Source organism: Ostrea edulis, chromosome 3 (genome assembly GCF_947568905.1).
Source record: "Ostrea edulis chromosome 3, xbOstEdul1.1, whole genome shotgun sequence".
Lineage (NCBI taxonomy): Eukaryota > Metazoa > Mollusca > Bivalvia > Ostreida > Ostreidae > Ostrea > Ostrea edulis.
In genome coordinates this window covers 18,892,579-18,914,585 of record NC_079166.1, presented here as the reverse complement: position 1 = coordinate 18,914,585, position 22,007 = coordinate 18,892,579, and the positions used below count along the sequence as shown (strand labels likewise).

At 35.9% G+C, this 22,007-nt stretch overlaps 1 protein-coding gene across 1 annotated transcript in view; it reads left to right on the top strand.

Moving 5' to 3' along the window:
• The window catches only part of LOC125674606 (deleted in malignant brain tumors 1 protein-like), a 63,162-nt gene extending 46,201 nt beyond the window's left edge, over window positions 1–16,961 (top strand). Inside the window, exons 26-38 of the mRNA XM_056160790.1 lie at window positions 660–823; window positions 1,470–1,614; window positions 2,275–2,453; window positions 4,464–4,605; window positions 6,279–6,451; window positions 7,446–7,581; window positions 7,697–7,875; window positions 8,399–8,534; window positions 8,683–8,858; window positions 11,497–11,638; window positions 14,349–14,518; window positions 14,669–14,810; window positions 15,557–16,961. Of these exons, the coding sequence (XP_056016765.1) occupies window positions 660–823; window positions 1,470–1,614; window positions 2,275–2,453; window positions 4,464–4,605; window positions 6,279–6,451; window positions 7,446–7,581; window positions 7,697–7,875; window positions 8,399–8,534; window positions 8,683–8,858; window positions 11,497–11,638; window positions 14,349–14,518; window positions 14,669–14,810; window positions 15,557–15,716 (2,044 nt within the window). The 3' untranslated portion in view covers window positions 15,717–16,961. The remainder of the gene's footprint in view (window positions 1–659; window positions 824–1,469; window positions 1,615–2,274; window positions 2,454–4,463; window positions 4,606–6,278; window positions 6,452–7,445; window positions 7,582–7,696; window positions 7,876–8,398; window positions 8,535–8,682; window positions 8,859–11,496; window positions 11,639–14,348; window positions 14,519–14,668; window positions 14,811–15,556) is intronic.
• The last annotated feature ends 5,046 nt before the right edge of the window (window positions 16,962–22,007 follow it).

Genomic DNA, 22,007 nt, shown 5'->3' with positions numbered 1-22,007 from the left:
TTTATCACAGAAAATCACTAAACAGAAAACGCTTACTTTTACAACCGTCCTGAATCAGGAAGAAAACAATGTGGTTGTATTGGTTTTTACAATTATCCAATGGAGGATAGTCTAAAGTAGATACAAATAAGTGAGTGTTCTCTCTCTCTCAAATTTAAACCTTCACTGTCTATTTTGATAAACTTTGGCATAAAACTATAGTGTTTCTTCAATATCATTGATATAAAACAATTAAGTCATACTGTGGGTAGGATTATGAAATGGTTAGTTTGGGTTTAGATTGCGTCATGAAATAAACCTCTAATATTTTAAACTAAAAATCTGAAAAATATTTCTAAAGCCAAAATCACGTGATATTTGTATATGTTAAATGAAAAAGTAAAAATAACAGTGATCACTCATACTGCATATAAAGAATACCTGATTTAGAGTAGGACACACTCAGATTCTGAACACAACAGAGGTGGTATCAGATGCCTAGGAGGAGTAAGTATCTCATGTTGACCTGTTACATCCGTCTATAGGTAACCGGAACAATCTGTAGTAAAAATCAGTTTATAGAAAAAGGCCTAACAAATGGTATGAAACATGTCAGAGAGCTTTTGACGTATTGACAGATTGTATTTGTAAATTACACCGTAATGAATACTGTTCTTTAGGAATGCAGCTTACGATGTAAACTTTGGAGAGGGAACAGGATCAGTTGTACTTGGAAACGTACGCTGCAATGGGACTGAAAGCAGCTTCTGGAAATGTAAACATTCAAGCCCTTCATCCTTTATTTGCTGGTCCTCGAAGGCCGCTGGTGTGAAATGTTTTGAAGGTACAACTATATATATGTGTGTGTGTGTGTGTGTGTGTGTGTGTGTGTGTGTGTGTGTGTGTGTGTGAATTCTAACATACTGTACGAAGATGCAATCAGCAAAGCCTGGGTAGATATTTTCTTATGCAAGGTGAAGATAACGAACAGTGATCAATCTCATAACTCCTATAAGCAATACAAAATAGATAGTTGGGCAAACACGGACCCCTGGACACAGCAGAGGTGGGATCAGGTGCCTAGGAGGGGTAAGCATCCCCTGTTGACCGGTCACACCCGTCGTGAGTCCTATATCCCGATCAGGTAAACGGAGTTACCGCAGTCAAAATCAGTGTGCCAAGAACAGCTAGCTTAACAATCGGTATGAAACACGTCAGACAGCATTTGACCCAATGCGAGGTTGTATTGACGAACTAGGTCGTTATAACGACCATAGAATTTGCGAAATGCTTACTTCAATCCAGACTGTCGAAATCCCTGTACCATCAACTTTCTTATCTAAAAGTATATATATCATCTTTAACAATATGCAAGTAATATCTAAGAATAAATACGTGATATTAAGTAATAAACATGTGATATTTAATTATATAAATGTGATATTTAAAAATGTGCACATGAAATTTTATTAACTACGATACTTTTCTAGATTCACCGATCCGTTTAGTTGGTGGAAAATCTCCTACAGAGGGCAGAGTGGAGGTGTATCTAAATGGTCAGTGGGGCACCGTGTGTGATACATCATTCGATACACTTGATGCAAAGGTTTTATGCAACTCCCTCGATTATGGACAGTAAGTTTGGTAATTTGATACATGATGTGACAGTCATCTTTCTCTTTCTCATATCTATATCGCATAGTATACAAATGTAACGGGGATGTTTTTGTTTGGGATTTTTAACCGGAATATGGACTAATTCCCTGCCCACATCTCAGACATTTAACTTTAAAACAAATGCAACTATGAATAAAACTTGATTTCAGGGAGTTTTCAGATATATGAGATGTTAGCTGTTAAGATCTTTGTTTATCCTTTAGGGAACAGAGAATCGGATACTTTGTTTTCAGCAGAATTGTATGAAAAACTTCAAAACCATTCTACCAGAACTGTTTGTTTACAAACTTTTATAAATTTGTTATGTATGGTCATGAATATTCATCACATATGAAATACTATGCAAGGTGAAGATGTTTAAAATACCCACTCTTTAAGAGTTTAGGAACCGTTAAGGGGACTATGTTTGTTGTGTTTTCAATACTTTAGTCGAGGTTTCAGCGCCTACGTAATTGTATTTATACTATTTTAGGCATGGTTTAGGCGCCGATAGCAGTGTGTTTGTATTTATACTATTTCAGGCATAGTTAGGCGCCGATAGCAGTGTGCTTGTATTTATACTATTTTAGGCGTGGTTTAGGCGCCGATAGCAGTGTGTTTGTATTTATACTATTTTAGGCATGGTTTAGGCGCCGATAGCAGTGTGTTTGGACAAGGTAGGGGTACAGTATGGCTGAATAACCTTCGCTGTTATGGAGGTGAATTGTCAGTCCTTCAGTGCAGTCAATCTCGATATGGGAAGAACGCCTGCCATCATTCTCGTGACGTCGGAATAGTCTGCATGAATGCTACAAACAGTAAGTTCCTTTCAAACCGATAGTAGGTACCATGCTATTCTGATACCATGAAGCAATGTCTTTGGGTTCCATTTATCCAGTAATTCTTCAAGACTATGGTCTTCGTTTTCTCCCCTAATATATGAAAATGTTGTCAGTACACTCTGTTCTGTCTTAAACTTTGATCAGTATTCTTTCAATATCAGCGAAAAAGAAAACAAGAATCGGCACCTCGAAACATAAGTTTCTTTGTTAGAGAGTTATCTGGGCTTCTATCAATTGATATGTATATTGTAAAAGTGGGGGCCTATGCTCATTCACACTAGGGGTGAAACGATATATCGCGATGCAGCTGAATCGCGATATAGTGGTCTCGATTCGATGTTCGATTTATTCCCGGTCTCCTTCCGTTCGATACGGTTCTAGAATCATTTCACACCTTGTTTTTGATATCACGGTTTCTGAGTGACCAATGGAAATTTGAAAATTGCCCAATCAACGTACGAGTAAACTTTCCTGTATCAAAATGGACACAGTCGAGTTGAGAAATGTACCCCCAACGTAAAAAACCTGCGTATGTCTCCCGTGTGCTTGTGTATGATTGATTGCTGGAATATTGTTTTACGTCCCTCTCGAGAATCTTTCACTCATATGCAGACGTCACCACTGCCGGTGAAGGACTGCAAAATTTTGGCCTATGCTCGGCGCTTACGGCCTTTGAGCTGGGAGGCATCTTTATCGTGCCACACCCGCTGTGACACGGGACTCGGTTTTACAGTCTCATCCGAAAGGCCGCCCCATTTAGTCGCCTTCTACAACAAGGAAGGGGTACTGAGGACCTATTCTAACCTGGATCCCCACGGGAATGTTTGAGTATATATATATGAAATGTGAAGATAACGAACAGTGATTAATATCATAACTCCTATAAGCAATACAAGATAAATAGTTGGGCAAACACGGTCCCTCGACACACCAGGGGTGGGATCAGGTGTCTAGCAGGAGTAAGCATCCCCTGTCGACCGGTCACACCCGCCGTGAGTCCTATATCCTGATCAGGTAAACGGAGTTGTCCGTAGTCAAAATCAGTGTGCCAATAACGGCCTAACAATCGGTATGTAGATCAACGCTTCTTTGAAGTTAACATTGTTGTATTATCTTTATTACTCTGATATAAGCATCATTCGATTCAATCCCCCCTCATCAAACGCGTATGTCTACAGTTACTTTGTTGAGGACGAACTATGATTTATATAAGAAAAAGACGTTTTTGCATGTACATCGATTTTGTGATGTCTGGTGTCACAGTTTAGATAGAAAGTTAGTGGGCCTGGTACTGCCGACAAGCGTGACTGAGAGCGGTCTGCATGTCTCACACAGATTTCTTTTTTCTATGCATTGAAGGCATTTGCAAAGCAAGACATTCTATATTGATAGATTGATTGATTGATTGACCATTGCTTAACGTTCCGCCCTAGAATTTTTCACTCATATGAAACGTCACCATTGCCAGTGAAGGGCTGCAAAATTTAGGCCTATGTTCGGTGCTTACGGTCTTGGAGCAGGGAGATATCTTTATCGTGCCACATCTGCTATGACATGGGCCTCGGTTTTTGTGGTCTCTTCCAAAGGATCGCCCCCATTTAGTCGATTCTTATGACAAGAAAGGGGTACTTATGATCCACTCTAACCAGGACCCCCCACGGGATTACGACATACTAGAGCACTGGGGTTTACAGTATAGGGTTTTCACCAATGATAGGGTTTTTTCCTGTCCCTCTGTCTGTTACTTTACATGGCATATATTAAATGAGTATTTTTCATAATCTAAAAGTTCTGCATAAAATGATCTTATCTTTCCAAGCATTTGATACCCAAGTATTCAGTGATAAAGTAGCATTTCCGCCATTGTTACATTTTTGTGTTTTATCCTTCTCTTAGACAGGTTTAAGTAATTTAATCACAATAAATACTATTTGTCAGTCATGGTTGTTGTTTTCATTTATCTATTTCTTATGCGAATGAAATTAGATTTGGTCAGACTTGTTGGTGGAAATTCAAAGAGAGCTGGAAGGGTTGAAGTCCTAGTTAAGAACCAGTGGGGTGGGGTTTGTGATTTCAACTGGGACAGGGAGGATGCGTCAGTCGTATGCAGAAGTCTGGGTTACACTGGGTAAAGTATTCTTTCAATTTTCATTGCATTGTGTTCCCTTCTTGATTACTTTTTCTTTGGTACTCAACTGGAATCAACTCATATGGGATGCTCTGAAATTGACATTACCATAATTCCAACTCCTGTATCATTTTCATTGCACCAGTTTTGAATCTCTTTACATTCAGAATATAGAAATATTCTTAGAAACATATCAATGTTATATAAATCATAAGCTCCATTCAATCTTGGTTCTCGAATATACACATGTGATTTTGTCTTTCATTATCTCATAGACTATGTTTCATACACGATGAACATTATAGTAAGGGGCGGTAGTCTCTCCAAGTGTTACGTATGGTTGAAATTGATAGTTTACATATCCTAGAAACTCAGTATTAAAAGTAAAAACCCTTATTTTTTCTGTATCATCAACTCAGTATTGAAAAGTAAAGAAACTCAATTTGTCACTATCACCAACTCAGTATTGAAAAGGTTTTTTTTAATTGTCTATAACAACAACTCGGTATTGAAAATAAATAATAAACTCAATTTGTTTATATCATCAACTCTGCATTGAAAAGTTAAAGAAAACAATTTGTCTTTATCATTCCTTATTGGAGTTATGAGATTGATGATTGTTAGTTATCTTCACCTTATCATCAACTCACCATTGTTAAGTAAAACATTCAATTATTTTTAATCATCGACTCAATGTTGAAATCTTAAACATTCAATTTCTCTCAACGAAAGACGAGGCTTTTTGACATAACATTTGGCTGCTTCTTCAATAACAATGGAAAACATAAATATTCATAAATTGTAATTAATCCCAATTATTTTATTTTATTAAATACCACACTGATTCTATGTATAATTATTATGAAATTGATATTTTAAAAAGATGCTGAAGTTCCTCAGTGACATTATCTATATAGTTATTGGTCATCAGATCTTCCAACAGTTTGTTGGAATTCCCATGGGCACGAATTGTGCTCCTTTATTGCCTAACTTGTTTTATATTCTAAGAGGCTGAATTTATTCGGCAACTTCGACATAAGGAGATTTCTTGCGGGGTTTTTCAATTCAACATTTAGATTTATGCCCGACCTTTATCTATTAACAATACTGATTTTCCTCTATATGTCGATTCGATTTATCCCAGTAAACTCGAATAAACTCGAAATAAGCGATATGACAGAGTCTTCAAAATCTCCTTCATATTTATGCTTCAAAGAAAAGGGGCATATTGGTTTGCACCTGTCGGTCGGTAAACTCGAGATAAGTGATATCATAGAGTCTTGAACATCTGCTTCATATTTCGAAAAAAAATACCGATGTGATGTACGTAAATACACAAAATAGTATTTCCTTGCAGTATTTTATGGTTGATTTCAGAAATTATATGATTCCCACATAGATGAAGTATATCCTGTCCCGAAGCAATGCTCCATGTCCCTTATATTTTCTGAACGTGTCCATTGTTAGGAGGCAATGTTATTGTTTTCATGACACTGAAAATTTTCCAATTCTACCAACAACTTATTGATAAGGTTTCTTTTTAGTTTGGTCTCCCCCTTCTAATGCATCGGTTTCATTTGTACATTTGTTGCTACTTACAGACCAGCATAGTTGAAATATTAATGTTCGATTGGATGATATACATAACTAAATCTAAATACTGTCATATTTAGTTTTTACATTCCAACTTCAAAGAGTTGGTTCGGAGGAAGTGAATCCACCTGGTTGAGTAATTCAGCGTGTAGGGGAAACGAACCATCTCTTCTCGACTGCCCCCATAATCTGATCGGGCGTAGTTGTCATGCTGGAAAAACAGCAGGCGTCATTTGTACTAATCAAACTACAGGTGAGATGGTTTTTCTCTTTTACTATTATCAATGAATGTGAGACTTTCTCTGTTTGATAGTAAAAAGCAACGTGGAGGGGAGATTCCTCTAAAAATAACGCAAGAAGTATGTTTTATAGAATCAAAGAATTATAAAGATTTCTAAATTTTGATTCTCGTTCCGTGTTTTGGGGGAAAGGATTTGAAGTGCAAGGTTTTCTACACATCTAACAGCGTTTTTATACTCAACAATTTTGAAATTGAAACAACCAAATGAGAGAAAAATTCTGACATTCTGTTTGTCAAGTTGTGCTACTGAATATTCATTAAAGTATCTAATGAAATAACAAAACAGTTTAAGTGTACATGCCATTTATTATCGTGATAAAACAAATGACGTAATAAACCAAGATCAAACAAATGATATTACAAAAATGATACGTAATACAAACAACAGTATACTAATGACTAACATTGTATATTGTTTAACCTATTTTTCACACATATCGATACTTCATCATTGCCGGTGAAGGGCTGCAACATTTAGGCTTATGCTCGGCGCTTGCGGTCTTGGAGCAGGGAGGGATCTTTATCGTGCCACACCTGTAACATGGAACCCCGATTTTTGTGGTCTCATCAGGAAAAAAAAACATTTAACCGCATTTTACAATAAGCAAGGGTTACTGAGGATTTATTCTAACTCGGATCCCCACGGGGAAACTAGTATTGCAAATGAGCATATAACATGTAAATTACACAAATTTATCCCCGTGCGTCCGTGCGTGCGTGTGCTCGCGTGTGTGTGTGTGTGTGTACCACTAACAGAAAGACCACATATCCATGAAACATGTTTCATAGAGATTGTTGCGCCACCCAAGAAATTCCAGATTAAACCACATTCACTCCGAAATATTGCTGATGTAATAGACATTACCATCCACTTCTCGTAATTTCTTGAGGGGGGGACAACGTTTCACGTATATCAAAAAGCTATACACAATGTTGATGATTGCAGTTAGAATCGTCAATGGAGTCTCTGAATCAAAAGGAATGGTCGAAGTCTATTTAGACGGACAATGGGGATACATATGTGGTGAAGAATGGGATTATTGGGATGCTCGTGTTGTATGTCGAGATTTGGGGTACTCAGGGTAAGTGAAGTCTCGATTTTCTCTTCTCTGTTTGTCAGAGATTTCAAAATTATAACATGAACTATGGGTGTACATCCTGGTGATTATAAATTATGGTGTATCCTGCATTTTTTAGGTATTCCGTGATATCGTCATATCCAATATCGATGAACGATACTAGGAAAATATTTATTTCGACACTTGACTGTTCTGGAAATGAAGACTCTATATGGCTTTGTGATTTTCCAAACATTGGAACTGTTAGCTGTCCAAAAAGCAATGTTGCAGGAATCCTTTGTACAAATGAATCATCATGTAAGCATAACATTTTTATATCAAATATCGTCACCTTGTTTAAAGGTAGTTTTTTGCACATTCCGTGGTCGTTATAATGATGTTAATTGCAAATTACTTGTCATTAGGTTGAAAGCTGTCTGACGTGTTTCATACAAATTGTATGCCCTTCGTTACATGCTGATTTTGAATACGGATTACTCCGTGTAACTGAACAAGATAGAAGGATCAAAGCAGGGTTAGACGACCAGTAGGGGATGCTTGCTCCTTCTCTCACCTTTTAGTGGTTCATGTTCACTCTCTGTATATTTGATAGGATTTATTTACCACTGTTTGTTATCTTCACTTGCAATGCAATAATTCGTTCTGTTGTAAACGGTAGAGCATTAAAATCGTACATGAACCCGCAAAAATAGTTAATACAGTAATTTTCTCGAATATTATCTCGACTTCAAAAGCCAGATTTTTTTTTCATACGAACAACAAGAAACTGTTCATTGAGTGGTGATACTTATATTAAATTAACAAAATGAAATATATGTAGATGAACTGAGACTTGTGAATGGCAGCTCTGAAAATGAAGGTCGCGTTGAGATTTTCATCAATAAGGAATGGGGAACCATATGTGGACAGAACCGAAATTCGGCAAGGATTATCTGCAGACATTTGGGGTATTCCGGGTGAGTCATCTAGCAAAGGCTGGTGATAAAGGTGATATAAATCTTAAGTAAAATAAATAGAAATTGAATTAATCTTAATGTCTAACTACATATTGTTTGAGTGCTTTACATAGGATAGAAAACTGTTTTAGATCAAAGTATTTTTCAGGTTATCATCTTTAACAGGAAATAATGTTTTTGGAAAAGGCTTGGGAAGAATTTGGATATCAAATTTAACATGTGATGGAAGTGAAAAGTCTTTATTAGAGTGTGGAAAGCTTTATACACATAACCACTGTTCCCATGAAGATGACGAGGGGGTTCTATGTCACGATAGCACAAGTCGTAAGTGTTTTAAACTAAGCTCCTTATTACATCATTGGTCATTGAAGGATAGGAAATATGGAAAGCCATTTTGATGTGATTACTACATAGTTTGCAAATGATAAGGCAGTGAATGATGTCAAATATGATATGCACAAAATTACTATTGAAATTAATAGTGGTTCTAATATCAGTTGCTAGTTATTTGCCAAGAAGTGTTATTTTGATACATGTAACGGTTTCAATTATACGAATATAACTTGTGTTTCGATACATGCATCAGTGTAGATGTAAAACTTATACGGTACCAATTTTGATGCACCAGATGCGCATAATATGAATAACACGGTATAACACCAGTGAACTCGACATAAAAGACACCACAGAGTCGTCCATTTTGTTGAAAGTAGATATTATGGGCAAACTAACAACACTCGACGTGAGCCCTTGGCACAATGATTTTGACTACGGGTAACTCCGTTTACCTGATCAGGATATAGGGCTCACGTCGAGTGTGACCGGTCAACAGGGGATGCTTACTCCCCTAAACACCTGATCCCACCTCTGATATTTTCAGGGGTTTGTCCAATTCTCTATTTTTTATTACTTATAGGAATTATGAGATTGATCACTGTACGTTATCTTCACCTTTCATTGGTCACCTAATGATACGTAATGCATTTTATCATAAGTTTGGAACTTATGTCTTTAATTTTAGCTTCTTTTTTCAAATAGCTTTATTCATTAGGTGTCAATTCAAACTGTACTTGACGAAGCTCCATTACAAAACGTTTCACAGATCTAACGTGAACAGTACCGCGAAATTTCCCCTCGCATGTCCGATAAACATTGTTCATAGTCGTACCTTTTATGTTTTAAGGATGTACTTTAGATCTATATCGGGAGCTGAGTCAGACGTCGAGTCAGCAGAAAGTTGTACTTTGTACACAATTTAATTGGCAGCAGCAAACAAACAATGTTCCTCGTTATTTGTCACAGATTGGAAAGCAGATTCGATGGAGGGTTTGAAAATCAGCTTTCCGTGTATTAGCCTATTAAGCATGTTGCCAAATGCGTGACGAAATCTAGAGCATACTTTATTTGAAGTCCATCAGCATTGTTTAGTTAATAAATACTTCTCACAGAAGAATAATGGGTTACCTTATATTTAATATGAAGTTGTCGTTCTTGCTACACTATGCGTAGAAAAAAATGGAAATCAACATTTTCCTACTTACAAATCTGCGAATTCACCAAACCACAATCGTGTCAGACGAAAGAAAACGTGAACATTTCAAATGAAATATTAATCCCCTATACAGTAATTACGCACTGTGTTACAAGGTCCTTATCTGATTATTCGTCACTAAATCTGGAAATAATTGATCAAAGGTTGAAAGGTCACCTTCATTCATGTCTGCTCATCATCCTACTCTTTAATATCCAGATGATACATTGCATTCGTTTTATTATTATGGGGAAAAAAGTTTTTAGATTTTAGTAAATGCCATTCAGAAATCATATTTTATTTTCTCTTTCAAGTAAGATGTTAAAGTAGGAACGACCACAGGCACTTATATCGCTTGGGACCTAATTACTATACTCTTATATACAGTAATTAGGCCCCAAGCGATATAAGTGCCTGTAAGAACGACAACATAACTAAATCAAACAGAAATTGATCCAGAGTATGATATTCAAAAATATTACAAAAAAGCTCCCATCGACTTGTATTGTTAGTCTGCGGTATGAAAAACTAGTATTGGCTACTTCATAGGGGAAAAAAGGAACACAACATATTCAATGCAACTTTCCTTCAATTTCCTACAACAGAATTTTGTGTTAGGGATACACATCATTATTTTAAAACATGAAACCTTTCATAAGTCTCAGCGAAAATAACCTGTTTCTGCTTTTTTTTTTTTTGGTTTGGATGTTTGGATGGTTTTTTTCCGTCTCATTCAAGAAATGTTCAGTCATATAGATAGGCCAATTGATTAAGTGCTGAATGATTTGACCTTTGTATCTATACATAAGGCCGTAGCTACTAAGGCTCCAGAGCCAAGACCAAGTGCAGTCTCTACATGTATAAAAACAAACATCTTAGGGGACATAAGAACGACAACCAAATACGTAAAGTACACAGCTTAATTTTCTAGATGCCAACTGATTGTATTATTTTACATAAGATAGAGGGCTAAAGGTGGATGTGACCGGTCAACAGAGGATGCTTACTCCTCCTGGAGACTTGTTTCTACCTCTGATGTGTCCATGGGGTCCGAGTTCACTTTACTTTTAATTTTGTATTTTTTATGGGATTTATGAGATCGATCACTGTTCCTTATTTTACTTTTCATTTTCATGTATATGTTAATTACATTATCATGTGTTCGAAAATTATATCTTGTTTTTGCTAATCATATGTATTGTTTATTTATGTGTGAGTTAGCGTTGTAAATGGATGATACAAGTACTGTATAAAGTAGGAAGAATTCAGAGATTCTTCTATTGAAATTCCTTATTTCACAAAATGAAGGAATCTTAAAGGAAACGCAAAGACCATTTATAAAACACAAATGGAACATTTTGATTTGAATTAAAAAGCTACCTACCGAAACAACTCTACAAAAATCGGTAATGATGTCTACCCAATTTACAGATGTCATACGCCTTGTTAATGGCAGCTCTGATAATGAAGGAAGACCTGAGATATACGTCAACGGAAAATGGGGAGGGATATGTAGTAACAAATGGAGTCCTACCGAGTCCTACATTCTTTGTAAAAGTCTAGGATACTTTGGGTATTTATTCTATGCTATCTATTGTTATACATGTACTTTAACTAACTTTGTCTAGTATTTTTGCAATGGTGAAAATGTTTTTTCTGATTTAACTGACCTCTATAACTTTCTACACTACGAATTTGCTAAATGACATTAACCTTAGTGAATATTGAAATTGTTTTACAGAGATATATCATTTTCATTTAACTGATCAGGATATAGGGCTCACGGCGGGTGTGACCGGTCGACAGGGGATGCTTACTTCTCCTAGGCAACTGATCCAACCTCTGGTGTGCCCAGGGGTCCGTGTTTGCCCAACTATCTATTTTGTATTGCTTGTAGGAGTTATGAGGTTGCTCACTGTTCGTTATCTTCACCTTGCATGCTATTGAAAATAGTGACATAGATTGCAGTCCTAAACCCTCTTCAAAATGTTCACCCCTTTGAAACAGTTCAAATGTACGTCGTATATCTTATAATAGATAATGAAGGTCATCATTCAAATATTAAAAACAACGAATATGCCAAATGGCATCACAAAAGACATTTTAAAAAGCATACATCCTTGCAAATTGTCAATGTATTAGGAATGGTTGTATCCTACGTCATACTTTCATACAATAGTTGTATCCAACGTTATATTTTGATTATCATTAATAAACGTCCTAATCGCAAAGTTTTTTCTGACGTTTATGGTATACATTTGTAATGATGTTTTTTCACTGATGTAATTGATTTTAGATGGGTTTTTTCTGTTTACTGAAAATATGAAGAAAAAACGAACGACACAGACCAAATTACACGCAATTTTCGAACTGCTAAAGTGTTTGAGCAAGTGGTAGGGGATCTGACCAAATGCTATATATCATTCGAACCAGAATTCATTGCGTCACTGATAGGCAAAGGAATTCTAAAAGAATTATCTGTATAAAGAAAACTATGGGTCTCTTTTAACCCCACCTCACGGACATCTACACTATCCATATTAAATCGCCGTAAGGGTTGGTTGTACTCTGCGTTAACACACTATTGTGTCGTGTGTAAGAATGGTCGTATCCAAATGACGTTTGGCCACGGTGATACTGATTTTTTGTTATGGATTACTCCGTTTACCTGGTCAATATGTAGGGCGCATGGCGTGTGTGCCCGGTCAACAGAGGATACTTACTCCTCTGGTGTGACTAGGGGTCCCTGTTTTCCCTATTCCTAATTTTGTATTCTTTATAGGAAATATGAGATTAATTATTTTAGTTATTTCCACTTTGTCAATCACATTTTACAAAGTAGAAAGAATAACATTGCAAAAAATACCAAAATAACATTTGCAACAAAACTTATCATCACATCAGCGATTAGCTGCAGAAATATCTTAGAAATTAGGAAAGACCAGAAAGATGCAGATCCACCAATTATAAATCTTATATTTGCGCTGTAAATTTCTTTCTGCACAATTCGGATGCGAAATCTTCGCATCTTTTACGATTGATTGATTTAATATTGTTTCCCGTCCCTCTCGAGAATATTTCACTCATATGGAAACGTCACCACTGCCGGTGAAGGGTTGCAAAATTTAGGCTTATGCTCGGCGCTTATGACCATTAAGCAGGGAGGGATCTTTATCGTGCCACACCTGCTGCGACACGGGATCTCGTGTTTTTTTTTGTCTAATTCGAAGGACCGACCCATTTAGTCGTCTCTTACGACAAGCAAGGGGGTACTGAGGACCTATTCTAACCCGGATCCCCACGGGGTTATCTTTTACAAAGACACAATCTCTTCCTGTGACCATATCTCGACATTGAAGATATATCGACGACGTTTTATCTTTTAACAATATTTTTATTTCATTGTCGAATCGATATATCCCAGTGAACTCTAGATGAAGGACACTGTAGAGTCTTCCACATCTGCTTCATACTTCGTCGTTTTGTTGAACATAGATAACGGCATACTACCAACTCGACTTTGTAACAGGCAGAGTGAATTCAGCTTCTCTACTGTCACAATTATCATTGGTATACGGTGATAATATCTCTCAATTCATTCGATATGCAAAAGCTTCTGCGTATGATCAATTTTTAAATCGAAGCCGACAACTGATATTACAGGGCTTTCATCAGTCTCTTTTAAAGTCTTAATTTCGCAAATTTTCTTATAAAAATCTAGTTTGCAAATACAACCTGTCATTAAGTGAAATACTGTCTGACGTGATTCATACCTGTTGTTAGCCGTTCTTTACACATTTATTTTGACTTCGGATTACTCCGTCTACCTGAGCAAGATATACGGCTCAGTCGATATGGGTTGCTTATTTTCCATAGGCACCTGATCTTATTCCTGGTGTGTCCATTAGTCCGTGTTTGCCCAACTCCTAATTTTGCATTCCTTATACGAGTTATGAGATTGGGCACTGTTCGTTATATTCCCCTTTTCATTAAAGACTTCGTCAAAGGCACCGGATCCCATATCTGGTATGCTCAGGAGTCCGAGTTTGTCCTTCTCTTAATTTTGTATCTTTATACGATTTATAAGATTGATCACTGTTCTTAATTTTTATCATTTATTATTGAAGACTTCGTCAGAAGGGTAACAATTACCTTGGGTGACATTCTGTCACTGTTCCTTTTCTTCACCTGCTCATTGAAGACTTCGTCAAAGAAAGTATTTATTTGGATGACGCTTTGCCGTTGTACAGATGTGTTTTATGCAATGTTTTCTCTAATCGTAGACACGTCCCGTCAGAGAAGGGTTTTGGACCTGGTACGGAGTATATCTGGATGCATAATGTCTCGTGCAACGGAAGAGAGCGTCACATTTTGGAGTGTGACCACAGCATTAATGACCAGCGGCACTGTGAAAACGGAAGTGTGGGAATAATCTGTTCAAATTCATCAAAAGGTAATGGTTTCCAAGAATCCACAACTAAGCTGAATAATTACAAAGAGCCTGATATGCATATTTTCCTGAAACACTATGATCTGCACTTAATTCCCTCCAAATTGGACATGTTGTATTTGATATTTAGGCATTTTAATCTTTTGAAAATAGATTACATTCGACTTGTGAATGGAAAATCAGAAAATGAAGGACGTCTTGAAGTGTATCACAATGGCGAATGGGGAACTGTGTGCGATGATGATTGGGATTTAGACGACACCAAAGTAGTCTGTAGAAGTCTGGGATACACGGGGTACTTTGATTTCTTCTTAATAATGTACAAGAATATATGATTAGCAAGGAAATCCATTACCCTTTAAGCAGTGGTGGGTCCATAGGGGGTTCCATGGACTGGAAACACCCCCTTTCATCAGAAACGTTTGCTTAAACTGATTAAAAACAATGCCTTAAAAACCAAATTTTCCTATATACAACCTATCATTGGGTCAAATGCTGTCTGACGTGTTTCATACCGATTGTTATACCATTCTTGGCACACTGATTTTGACTACGGATAACTCCGTTTACCTGATCAGGATATAGGGCTCACGGCGGGTATGACCGGTTGACAGGGGATGCTTATTCCTCCTAGGCAACTGATCCCACCTCTGGTGTGTCCAGGGGTTCGTGTTTGCCCAACTATCTATTTTGTATTGCTTACAGGAGTTATGAGATTGATCACTGTTCGTTATCTTCACCTTTCATGGTATACCCCCCCTTCAAAAATCCCTGGATCCACCCCAGTTAAATTCATCTTCTTGTCCTAGGAGAATCACTACGCATTATTTCTCTCTCAATTTCATGCACATTTATGTTGATATTCAGAAACCTGAATGTCTCTAGTTCAACAAAATATATTTTTGTGTTCAATGTGTATATTAACAGAAAGTAATGCCTTATTTTTAGCAATTCAAAAAAAATGTCTGTTTATGAACGAAACATAAAGGAAAGTATTATCAATATACGTTGCTAAGATGATTTTTATTTGTGTCTCCATAGACCGGTGAACAAATGGTGTTGCGCCCACTTTGGGAGTGGAAGTGGACCCATAGTTCTTGGAAAACTTAAATGTACAGGAGAAGAAACATCACTGTTTCATTGTAAAACCGAAACATTTACCTGTTCTCATTGGGAAGATGTTGGAGTAAAATGTACTTAAAGGAAGTGTATATGTTTTTGTCGTGAACTATAAAGTCATGTAAATTTCATGAACAATAATATATTTTGTATATACTACATGTAATTGCAAACGGTTAATCGCCAGGACTTTTTTATTCAAATTTAGTCACGTGTAGAACATGTAGAATTTAAATATTCATTTGCAAATTAACAAATAGAAAATCAGAACCAATTATTAAGATCAATTGAAAGTCATTAAAATTTTCATAATTATTGTCACATTAAGGACTGAATACTGTCTTTCTTTTTATCTCTCTCCTGACACACTAGTTGTTTGTCTGGTCTTTTTAAAGAACATAATTTTCTATAAGTTGTATTGTAGTGTAGGAAATCTTTTGATACGCGGAAGTACATGATAGTTATTTGGTCCAAGTATATAAGGTTCTGGTCGAGGTAAATTGGTCATCGACAAGCAATCAGCCAGTTCAAGCACGTTTTTGTGTGCGTTTGTGTGTGTGCATTCCTGTAATATTGATATACACATTATGTTTTGTAGATTGTATTTGACGTACTTCTTGGTGTCTACTTCCATTTCCTCGCTATCTAAGTCACGTGATGTTTGTATACTATAATTAACTGGTCGATAGGCGCTCAACACACTCTATAGGTCGTTTTTTCATATATTTCTTCAAAATCTTTTTAGAAATATTTTATGTTCGGATGAGTGAAACATAGAAAAACATTTCTGTTTTTCATTAACAGGAAATGCTGTAATGACCGTAGAAGAACTACATCATAAAAGACATTTCTATAAATTTAAAAATGAATGCAACAACATGCAATTTCTTCACATCTTATTTTTCATGTGCAAATGTTACAATACCGTGTTTGAGTATTACTTTGGCATATAATGATACGATGAAAATGAAATTAACCTTTCTATTTCCAAATGCATCATTTCACTCTCCTTTTCGACAGGAATTTATCACATTAAATAGTTCATCTTTATGATATTCACCTTTACATTACCTAACTTTAATATCCGTCTTCATCTTCACTTTAGCATGTTTTCAAAATTCTATTCATCTTATTCTATCATGTCCTTTACTTTCATTTTTGTATAAAGCCATTATTGATTTAAGGTGTTTCATATTTTGTATTTGATTTTCCATCTGTTCATTTTCATTGATATAAAAGATTTCCTTTATAGTTTGATGTTTACATATATTCAAGTCATACGTATTCTGACTTTCTAATTCTGAAAATAAAAATAATTCCATTCTTACCAAGATGTGATATTATCTTTCTTTTAAAAAGATTCCATATGCAAGAGCATATTCTGCATATGATATATCTTTCAGCCTATGCGGGCTACTTACAAATAAGTTGATGTTACAGGGGTTTCTACTGCCCCGTTTATAGTCAGCATTTCGCAATTTTCTATGATCGTGATAATTATGACGAAGATCACGAAAATGCAACTGTCCTTAGCTCGAATGTCCTCTGGCGCTTTTCATTTCAATTATTATTCATTTCTTACTTAATTCTTTTGACTACGGATTACTCCGATTACCCGATCAAGATAAAGAGCTCAAAGCGGGTATGATCGATTATCAGGGCATACTTACTCCTCCTGTTCCGTGGGGATCCGGAATCCGGGTTAGAATAGATCCTCAGTATCTCTTGCTTGTTATAGAAGGCGACTAAACGCGTGCCGGTCCTTCGGATGAGACCACAAAAACCAAGGTTCCGTGTCACAGCAGGCGTGGCACGATAAAGATCCCTCCCTGCTCAAAGACCGTAAGTGTCGAGCATCATAGGCCTAAATTTTGCAGCCCTTCACCATCAATGGTGACGTCTCCATATGAGTGAAAGATTCTCGAGAGGGACGTTAAACAACATAAAATCAATCAATCTTACTCCTCTTAAGCACCCGATACCACCTGTAGTGTGTCCAGGGGTCCGTGTTTGCCCCACCTGCTCTAGATTTTATATTCTTTATAGGACTTATGAGATTGATCACTGTTTGTTATCTTCACTTGTCCATTAATTACTGTTATCTTCACTTGTTCATTAATCTCACTGTTCTTATTTGTATATATTATCCTGTTTGATATACAATGTATATACACGGATAAAGCCAAGCAGCTTTTTTTTCCAATTTGAATTTTAACAAGTGCCTTAATTTATATGTAATGTTAAGTATATTTAGACCTTTGATATTTGTGATATTTATTGCATGCCATACGACCTGAAAATTTGAATGGAAATTAAAGCAATCAATAATGGTTATCAAGAAGAGAAATATGCGGTAAAGCATGGTCATAACGAAAAACTGCACATCATCACCAAACTTCGTTATGTCTAATACAAGTTCCGTTATATCCTCTCATGGGGTAATATGTATAATTTTGCAATAATTGTAAATTCTTTATAAGCGGGTTCGTTATAAGCATGTTATACTGTATGCAACCCTTGGGTTTATCTCTCTTCAGCAAATATTGTACCAGTTATATTGTACGCTGAAACATGTGAAGAAAGTTGGCGTTTCCCAAACAAAAACAAAAGTTTTATAAATACTTTAAGGTAGATCGACCCTCATGTGATGTCATAGCTTAATGCAAAAATCTATATTACTTTGCGCAAGATAGAAATTTAATATATTTTTCAGAGGAAATATATCTTCACTAAATAACATAAAAGATTTGGTAAACTATTGATTGTGAAGAAACATATATATTTTCCATAGATAGTCAATTATCAATAATAATTTTTAAAAATGTTGTCAAGGGCAATAACTCCTATGCTGGTATTCCCCCTTCTGCATGTCTATTATACAATAATTTCCTTAATACCCACAATCAATTTATACATTATTATAAATTAACAGTTTCTCTAAAGTGTTGGCTTTAAAAATTTATCATTTTAACAAGTTTTTATCTATACAAATTATTCTGTTTTATGAAAATGTGTGATTTTCTTATGTTGACCTATACTTCTGGTTTTGTAATCTAACATCTTAAAAATGTGGTGGCATACATATTTCCACTGGTTAGTTGTAAAGTTAAACTCTATTGAGTGAAAAGTAATAGGGTTTTTCCTCTTTCAACCATTAATATTGATAAGTCACACGAGGGTGGAGCTACCTTAAAAACACTGTCAACTGATGCAAACAGTTTGATACTCCATGAAAGCAATAACGTGCTGTGCTTTGACCTATTTGAATAAAACGAAATAGCATACACTAAATCGATTTTGTGATGTTTGATAATCGATAATTAACACATAAAAAGTTTTATTTGCATAAAAAACGCCGATGTACTTCGATTTCCTACAGTAAAACCTTGCATAATATTGTATTGTATAAATCGGACATTTTCATTTCCTGCAATACAAATTTTCAGTTGTAGCAACTATCGCAAAAATTGTAATAGTCTAGGTAAGTATAGGTAACTGTACTAAACTATGAAAGGTGAAAATAACGAACAGTGATCAATCTCATAACTCCTAAAAGGAATACAAAATAGAGAGTTGGCAAACACGGACCCCTGGATATACCAGAGGTGGGATAATGTGCGTAAGAGGAGTAAGCATCCTTTGTCTACCGCTCACACCCACCGTGAGCCCTATATCTTAATCAGGTAAATGGAGTAACCTGTAGTGAAAAACAGAGTGATATCTGAAGGACATAGGATACTTCAAATAAGATGAATTTAAACGTTTTCTCTTAAATAAACACTTAAACCCTATCATTTAATCACAAAACAGTGTAAATTAGATTTAATACATGCAATAAACGTTACAGATATTTTGAGTGTTTTTATTTTTTCATGATTTAAATTAACTCCGATATAGATTTTAGTGTATAGATTTTGGCGAAAATGCAAAAGTAAGGTTGTTATATGGGGTAAATTTTGTTTACCTGATCAAGACATAGGGCTCACGGCGTGTGTGACCGGTCGCCTGGAGATACTTACTCCTCCTAGGCACCAGGTCCCAGGATCATGAAACATCTTAAGCTTAAGTCAAAATCGGAATATTGTGATGAAATGATTGAGAAGTCAATCATTCCAAAAGAAAATTGCTATTCAATATTGTTTCATTGAATTTCTAGTGGCTGCAAATTAAGAGTTTCAGTTCAAAAGTAATGAATATTTTACAGGTGATTGAAATTTTGACTTTAAAAGTCTGAGTTTGTTACATGATCCTGGGGCCTGGACCTGATCTCACCTCTGGTATGTCCAGGGGTCTATTTTTGTCCAATGTTTTCTTTTGTATTCCTTATAGGAGTTATGAGAATGATCACTATTCGTTATCTTCACCTTTTATGATAAAAAAAAAATCTAGGAAAATGGATATAAGAGTAATAATGAGGAATGGAGGGTGAGGCCTATAAATAGACTGTCTGCTGCGCAATCTTTGTGAGTAAATGAGTAAAACGGTGAAACTTGATAAACTTGAATGAAATATAAATAAGTATGTGCTTTTCGAGAAAAAACAATAAGCGTTAGTAAATGGAAATTATTGTGCTTTTAGATATTACTTGACATAATGCAGTATAGCCCCTCTAGATCATTTGGGGAGAATTCTACACTGAGGCAGTTTTTCCTAGGGTGAAGATGGACACAGGTTAATTCTTTCTTGGGTCCATTTTTACGCGGGGAGGGGGATCTAACCATGCCCGTTTTTCCGGGAGAGTCTGTACGGGGAAAGTCTATCCCATAAAACCTGGTTTGATCCTGGCCCCGTGTAAAACCTCGGACGTCTGACATGGACAGTGAATGTTTCTTCGTGAAGCTCCCGGTATTAGAAAGTGAAAGGCATGTGTCTTTTGATTTATCGGGTATGACTTTTTTTTTAATAAAAAGGGAGTTTTAAACAATTTGTTTTATATCAACCTTTCATTTCCTTTTCTACAGTCAGTAATAGGTTCATCTTTATAATACTACGTCATCCGATATATCAATGTTGACAACACTATCCTGTGGAGGCTTAATTATAGCATAAAACTATAACTTGTAAATCACCTGTATCAGTCCGCTAGAGGGCGGAACTTGGAACATTTCCTGTCTATAGGAGCAGGTGACAGACAATTGATTTTTATTGACCGGAAACATCTGTAACATGGTTTTTTGTAAAGTAGTACATGCTTTATGAATTGAAAGGTGGATGACACTTGTTTGAAATGTCAAAAATTGCAATCGTCTGCCCTTCTTTTCATTTTGTATTCTTTATAGGATTTTTATGATACAGGGTCAAAAACCATGGTATGGTTGGTTGATTGATTGTATTTTGTTTAACGTCCCACTCGACAAAAAAAATAATTTATGCACAAAACATAAAAACCCTATCTTAAATAGTTTAGGAGATATTACCTAGATTAACTATTCTTAAAAACAGATCAAATTCCAAGGTCAAAAACTTTGGTACTAAGAGACTGCATGCATGACATATGAAAGATATGTTACTCGCCAGCCATTAAAAAATTATGAGCAAGGTTAATGTTTTGTTTAAAGTTTTAAAATTTGGGCCAAACTCAAAGGTCAAGGTCACAAAGTCAAACATCATGACATCAAAGGAAATTTCTTGCCATAAGGTATCAATACAAAAAATATGAAAGCCCTACCTTAGTTAGATGTAGTTCAGGAGATACTGATTAGGTTAGTTTTTCTTAAAAGTAGGACAAACCTCAAAGTCATGATAACAAGGTTAAAAACTTTAATACCACAAAAAGGTTCTATCAAAAGAAAGGCACATATGATATATGAGAGTCTTACCAGTCACCATTCAAAGGTTAAGAGTAAGGTCAAAGTTTTGGTTAAGGTTTTGAAAGGGTCAACCCCTGAGGTCAACCCATAAGCCCAATCATCATGATTTAAAATGTAAGGAATCTATACATAAAAATATGTACCTTGAATACTTTACGTCACATGTAGGTTTTCTTCAAAAACAGGTCGATCTCCAAGGTCAAAGTCAACAATTTTAAAAACTTTAAAAAGAAAAGTCTTCACAAGAAATAAACATACGAAATATGACAGCCCTATCACTCACCATTCATAACTTAAGAGCAAGGTTCAAATTTCAGACAGACAAAACCAAAATATACAAAACAAAACTTGAATCCCAACAACTTAGGGACGTTTGTATTTTGATATGAATTAGTATGGTTTATATTCCCACATAAAACTTTGATATCCGATTGTGGTCACACCCTACACTACACCCACACCCCCAAGGGGCGGAATTGAACACTACCTGAAGATGTTTGCATATCAATATTACTAATCATGACCCAGTTGTTCTTGAGAAATTTTAAGGATGTTCCCAATAT